Source organism: Rhincodon typus, chromosome 5, assembly GCF_021869965.1.
Source record: "Rhincodon typus isolate 14 chromosome 5, sRhiTyp1.1, whole genome shotgun sequence".
Lineage (NCBI taxonomy): Eukaryota > Metazoa > Chordata > Chondrichthyes > Orectolobiformes > Rhincodontidae > Rhincodon > Rhincodon typus.
In genome coordinates this window covers 7899742-7906386 of record NC_063336.1, presented here as the reverse complement: position 1 = coordinate 7906386, position 6645 = coordinate 7899742, and the positions used below count along the sequence as shown (strand labels likewise).

The following is a 6645-nucleotide window of genomic DNA, read 5'->3' as shown; positions in this document are numbered from 1 at the left end:
GAGAGAAATCACTGGGGACACAGAAAGATGGTTCAGTCTTTTCCTGTCGGATCTGCTTTGAACATTTCAATTTATCAGATAGAAGAATATTAAAAAAACGGGGGATTCAAATAAAACAAATCAGAGCTGGTTTGTCTGAGAGTCAAGCATCAGCCAGTTAGAATCATAGAAATCCCCAGCACAGAAAAAGGCCATTCGGCCCTTCGAATATGGGCTGGTCCAAAACCACGACCTAACTATTCTACTCCTGTTTTCCAACACCTGGCCCATAGCCTTGTGGGCCTTAGCATCACAAGTGCAAATGTAAATAATTCTTCAACGTAATGACGGTTTCTGCCTCTCCCACCCTTACAGTCAGTGAGTTCCAGATTCCCACCACCCTCTGGGAAAAAAAACCTCTTCCTCACATCCCCTCTAAACATTCTGCCCCTTACCTTAAATCTATGCCCCCTGGACACTGATCCCTCCATCAAGGGGAAAGGTTCCTTCCTGTCTATGACCCTCGTTATTTTATACAGCTCAGTAATGTCCGCCACTCAGTCTCCTCTGCTCCACGGAGCACTCTGTCCAATCTCACTTCATAACCCACAGTTGAAAGAAACCTGGCCCAAATCATCTTGTACACTTTCAAATGAAGCACCCATACAAACAGTACATTAATTTCCAAGTATTACTGGGTTTCTTCTATTGACTGGTTTTTGCCCTGGGCAGCAAATCTCTGAGGGACTAAGCAGCCCCTTGATGCATCAGGACTGCATGTGGAGAATGGGAAAAATGGGCAAGGAAACAGAAGCAGAGCCTGTGTGAACTGGGCCTGGCCTCTGTTAACTAAGCTTGGCCTGTGAAAACAGGGCCTGGTCTGTGAGAACTAGGCCTGAACTGAGCCCGGTCTATGAGAACTAGGCCCAGTCTGTGAGAACTAGGCCCAGTCCGTGAGAACTAGGCCTGAACTGGGCCTGGTCTGTGAGAACTAGGCCCAGTCCTTGAGAACTAGGCCTGAACAGGGCCCGGTCTGTGAAAACTAGGTCAGGTCTGAGAGAACTAGGCCTGAACTGGGCCTGGTCTGTAAGAACTAGGCCCAGTCCTTGAGAACTAGACCCGGTCCGTGAGAACTAGGCCAGGTCCGTGAGAACTAGGCCTGAACTGGGCCCGGTCTGTGAAAACTAGGTCAGGTCTGAGAGAACTAGGCCAGGTCTGACAGAACTAGGCCTGGCCTGTGAGAACTAGGCCCGGTCTGCGAAAACTAGGCCCAGTCTGTGAGAACTAGGCCTGAACTAGGCCCGGTCTGTGAAAGCTAGTTCAGGTCTGAGAGAACCAGGCCTGGCCTGTGACAACTTGGCCTGGTCTGTGAGAATTAGGCTCAGCCAGAGAGAACTGGGTCCGAAAGAACCAGACTGGTCAGTGGGAATTGGGCCCAGCTCGTGCTTCCAGCAAACACAGCGTACAGAAACAGCAGGAGAGCTTTAGGTGGCCATTTTAAATCCCGACTTCTGTATGCACAAGGATACGACCATCCACCAGTTTGTACCTCCCACCCAACAAAGGCTCACTGCGTGCTCTTGCTGTCACAGAACTGCTGGGCTAAATAGCCCGTCTGTCTGTTGTAAAATGCTCCGTCATTTTGATTCACGTTTGCACCTGGGGCTTGGGTTAGACCGATACAGCATGTTGGTGGCGCTGACGGGCTGGGAAGTTTTGAGCTGCCCTTGAGCTGACTTGTCCTTCTCTCTCTCTCTCTCTCTCTCCCCCTCACTCTCTCACTGTTTTCTGCCTCAGGACTGATCGGGTTAGGGGTAATTGCTTAGGGAATGGAACTGGATGTGGGAAGGGGAAAGGGAGTAAAGTAAAGTACAGATGGGAAGGAGCACGAGGGAGGTTAAATAAGGCAGGAGAGGGAATTCATTAATCCTGAAGATCTTGGCCACATAACGTTATGGCCCAGACTGTCCCCACTGTAGTGGGGAAGCAGGCGGGAGGGCCTGTTCTAGAACATTCTGTAGTGCAGCGTGCTCTGTCAAACAAGGACCAGTCCAATTCCCTGGGAGAACGTTCCGGCTCGGTCTCAGTTCTGCTTCTGTAACATATTCTCCATGATGGCGATGAGGTGATCGAGGCCCCACAGATAACCATCCTCCCGATTGCCTTCCACCCACGCCGTCCTGTGAGTCAGGACCTGGCCCTCAGGAAGGGGCATCGTTTTCCCAAAGTCGATCATCCAAACCTTGGCCTGTTCCCGCCTGTCGTGCACAAACAGCAAGGAGCTGCCAATCACCTGGGACACCGGAGTGGAGAGAGAGAGAGGCCTTTAATACAGGCAGGCTCACTCAAAACACAACAACAGAGCAAGACAACCTCCCAAATCACTTTACAGCTAATTTTTTAAATAGAATATGGACATCACTGGCTAAGCCAGCATTATAATGCTGTCCCTAACAGGGAGTTAAGTAGGTCTGATCAGATAAAGATTGCAGATTTCCTTCCCTGAAGGACATTAGGGAGCCAGATGGGTTTTTTCCTGACAATCAACATTATCAGATACTTAATTCCAAATTTTTTTTTTGGATTCAAATTCCACCATCTGCTGTGGCAGGATTCGAACCCGGGTCCCCAGAACGTTAGTTTAGTTTTTGGATAAATAGTCTAGCGATGACACCGCTAGGCCATCACCTCCTCACATGTGAATGTTGGTTAGCCATTGCTGTACTGTGACAAATCCTAGTGGCCAAGTGACACACAGCAAGATCCCAAAAGTAGCAGCGTGGTCACTTACACTGGCCCGACAGGTTGAGGGGAAAATATTGGCTGGGACACTTCGATAACTTCCCCGTTCTTCTCCCGAGTAGTGTTGCTGGATTTATTTAGCAGGCAGGTAGCTGGGAGCTCAGTGTGAGGTTCTATCCACACCCCCGACAGAGCTGCCCCCTCTCTCTCTTTCTTGCGACATAGCACTGACATATCAGGCCGCTGGGCTTTTTATTTTTGAGCTCAGTTCCAGGAGTGGCACTTGGTCCCAGGAGCTCCCAAATCAGAGAATAAAGAGCTAACCACAAATCTGATCATGAATCCATCCAAATCAGTCTGCTCTGGGGAACCAAAGTGACCCGGGGTTTGTGGGGGGGAGGGGTTTAGATTTAATCGAGAGCAGAGCTCTTGCCTGTCCAGATCTAACCCATCGGGAATATGAACAAACTCTGAATCCCCCGGCGATGGGGATGACGCAGGGTCATTACATCCCAAAATCTCCTAGGAAACCGTGGGAGAGAGAGAGAGAATATGGGCAAGTCGTCATGTTGTGGACATTGCCAAAGAAACAGATAAACAGAGATAAAGGATCTCCACTGCAAACAAACAAACAACAGCAGGTGCTGTCTGCGTGTCTGTACATTCTGCCACTTAACCATCATTAATCTCCAACACAGCCCAATTATTCCAGAGATTTTATGAACTGCCAGCAGAACTCAACTTGGAGCCGGAATATTCTCAAATCTCTCCCCTTCACACAATCGCGCGAGAGACATCTGCCCCAGTCCCATACTCCCGACAGACAGACACTGGAGAGAGCAAGAAAGATCCAGAATTTGGGAAAAGATCCTGGATTTGGGAGGGAGCAGGAAGGATTCGGGATTTGAAAGAGAGAAAGAGCAGGAAAGGTTCGCAAGGTCCAAATTCAGGGGATCAGGAACGTCAGTCACGTCGATGGTTTGGAGAAGTTGGGCCTGTTTTCCTTGGGGAAAAGAAGGGAGAGAGGAGATTTGTTCAAGGGTTTCAAACGCATGAGGTGTCTGGACAGAGTAGATAGAGAAAAACTGCTCCCATTGATGGAAAAATGTAAAATAAGCAATGGGGACCTGAGGAGAAAGTATTTTCACACAAGTGGTTAGGGTCTGGAATGCAATGCCTAAGAGTGTGGTGAAGGCAGGGTCAATTGAAACAGTCAAAAAGGAGCTAGACCGTCCCCAAAAAAGGAAGAAAGTGCTGGTTTGTGGGGAGAAGGCTGGGGAGTGGCACTTGGTGATTGGCTTACTGGCAGACATGATGGGCTGAATGGCCTCTGTAACCATTCTCTGTGTACGAATTGCCACTCACCTCATGAGTCCTGAAGAAAGGCGAGACCTCCACTGTATCCTTAATCTGCTTCAAGCGATCAAGGTACTTTTTCTGGAACACAAAGAGAACATTGGAGTGAACAAGCCTCACTGGCCCTCACCCCACTCTTTCCGCACCCCTGCCCCCATTCCCTGCAGAGCTCATCTCCAGATCCTTCGGTGTCTCCAGTCTCCCCGCCCGCCCACCGCTTCCCCACTAATCCCCACACTGCCAGCCATCTGCATTCCCAGGTCCCCCCCCGCCATCCTCTATCTCTCTCAACTCATGCCTCAAAGAAGTGTAGCTCCCGACCCCCACTCTTCCTGCAATTGCCGGCTAATTGAGGAGGCTGTAGTTTGTGGTCTCCTACCTTTGAACTCAGTTCCTTGCCCCCGTCGGAGGCAAAACCCCAAAGGGTGGCAAAAAAAGAGGACAAAAGCTGGAACTTACCAAAACAACTCTGTTCCCCTTAGTGAACTCTTGGAAAGCTACCACGACCTGCTCTTCAGTTTTGGTCTTCTTAAAGTCACGGTTCACAGTCCCATCTTCATTCTGAATGAACAATAAACAGAAGCATATGATTCACGCTGACCTTTCATCTCTGGGGCATACAGCCTCAGGCCCAGTTGCGGGCCCTCTCCTGTACACCAGAATTCAATGGGGCTGCTGCTAAACTCCCAGTAGGCAAAGAGACGCTTTCACAAACCCCTTGTTTACGATGGAACACATGCTACAAAATCAGCCACAACTGGGAATTTGGAGTTAAGGTCCCTGTTCTTACCCAACACAGAAACACAGTTACCAAAAACAGACACGTGTCGGTGAACCAAAAACAGAAGTTGCCGGAAAAGCTCAGCAGGTCCGGCAGCATCTGTGGAGAGAAATCGGAGTTAACGTTTCGGATCCGACGACCCGTTCCTCATCACGTGTCGTTGAATCGTGTACTCATCAAGACACAGGCAAGAGTGCCAAATTTCAAATGATCACAACAATTTATACTGCAGGAAACCATGTGTGGCGACGGGCGCTTCAGTCAACTCTAAACAAATGAAGTGTTACCATGGAGAAAGCAGCTATAAGGCTACCCAAGCTCTCGGTTTTTCAAAACAAGATGTGAAGTTTGAACATGTTCCTTCTGTTCATGTGTTGAATAAATAAAACAAAAAAGGATTGTTTAGAAAGTACAGTCCATCCATGGAAACTCATCGTACATTAGACATGTTATATTGAGTGGAATGTGACCTTTATTCTGCCTAACGACAGGACAGTCGAGAACGGCGTGAGGTAATACTAGGGCACTGAGAGAGTGAGAAATTATTACACTGTGTACTGCAGAAAAGGCAGATTAAATGATTAAACATGCTGTACATAAACACACACACACACAGACACACACACACATATACAGACACTTACATAACCCACCCCAAAAAAACACACACACACACAACAATCATATCCACCAACACACACACATAACCAACACACACTCTCACACACACTAATACATGCCTACATCAATATACACACCTATATAGACAACCACACACACAGACATAAACACACAAATACACATCAACACACACTAATACACACCAACACTTCTATAAACCAACACACTTATACACATTCCCTTGCACATCTATATACACCAATGTATACTCCTGTGCACAGACACACTCATATACACCAACACACACTCAGTTACACCAGAACTTACTCTTACACACGCACATACACCAACACACACTCTTATATTCACTCATACACACTGACCCCCACACAAACTAATACACATCTATGAACATTCCTATACACATACACACTCCTACTCATGTGCATTTACACCAGCACACATTTACTTACATCAGAACATCCTCTTACACACACTCATGTGCACTAACACAGATTTCTACACTTCAAGCTCACTCACTCACAAAACTACAATGTACACCCTCCTGTTTCTGTATTCTGTTTCGAGATATTTGTACTTCTTTAAATCTGGCTATATCCCCTGATTTTAATCAGTGCACCAATGGCACATACCTTCAGTAGCTTGGACTCGAATCTCAGGAGCTCCCTCCCTAAAACTTTCTACTTCTGTGCCTCACTTTCCTCCTTTAAAACACTCCTTAAAGTGACCTTTTAAACCCTGGTTTTGGTCATCTGTCCAAATACCTTCTTGTGTAGCTTAGTGTTGAATCATGAGAGGAGAAAGATTTAACCCAGACCTGAGAGACAACCTTTTCACACAGAGGGTGGTTCGTATGTGGAATGAACTGCAAGAGAAGTGATAGATGCAGGTATAACATTGAAAAGACATTTGGACAGGGACATGGAGAGGAAAGATTTAGAGGGATATGGGCCAAATGCAGGAAAGTGGAACTAGTTTATTTTGGGAAACTTGCGCGGGATAGACAAGGTGGACCGAAGGGTCTCTTTCTGTGTTGTATGACTCTATGTCTGCTGTGTAGCTCAATGTTGAACATTGGTAACACGTTGGAAGATGTCTGTTCTGTGTAGTTTCGTGTTGAATGTTGGTAACACCTTGGAAGATGT

General features: G+C 47.4%; 1 protein-coding gene across 1 annotated transcript in view; it reads right to left on the bottom strand.

The window, feature by feature from the left end:
• Nucleotides 1–6: 6 nt before the first annotated feature.
• LOC109924201 (inositol-trisphosphate 3-kinase B-like) overlaps nucleotides 7–6645 on the bottom strand; it is a 94650-nt gene continuing 88011 nt past the window's right edge. Inside the window, exons 5-7 of the mRNA XM_048596720.1 lie at nucleotides 4537–4638; nucleotides 4087–4158; nucleotides 7–2272 (exon numbers count right to left, since the gene is read on the bottom strand). Coding sequence (XP_048452677.1) covers nucleotides 2063–2272; nucleotides 4087–4158; nucleotides 4537–4638 — 384 coding nt within the window. The 3' untranslated portion in view covers nucleotides 7–2062. The remainder of the gene's footprint in view (nucleotides 2273–4086; nucleotides 4159–4536; nucleotides 4639–6645) is intronic.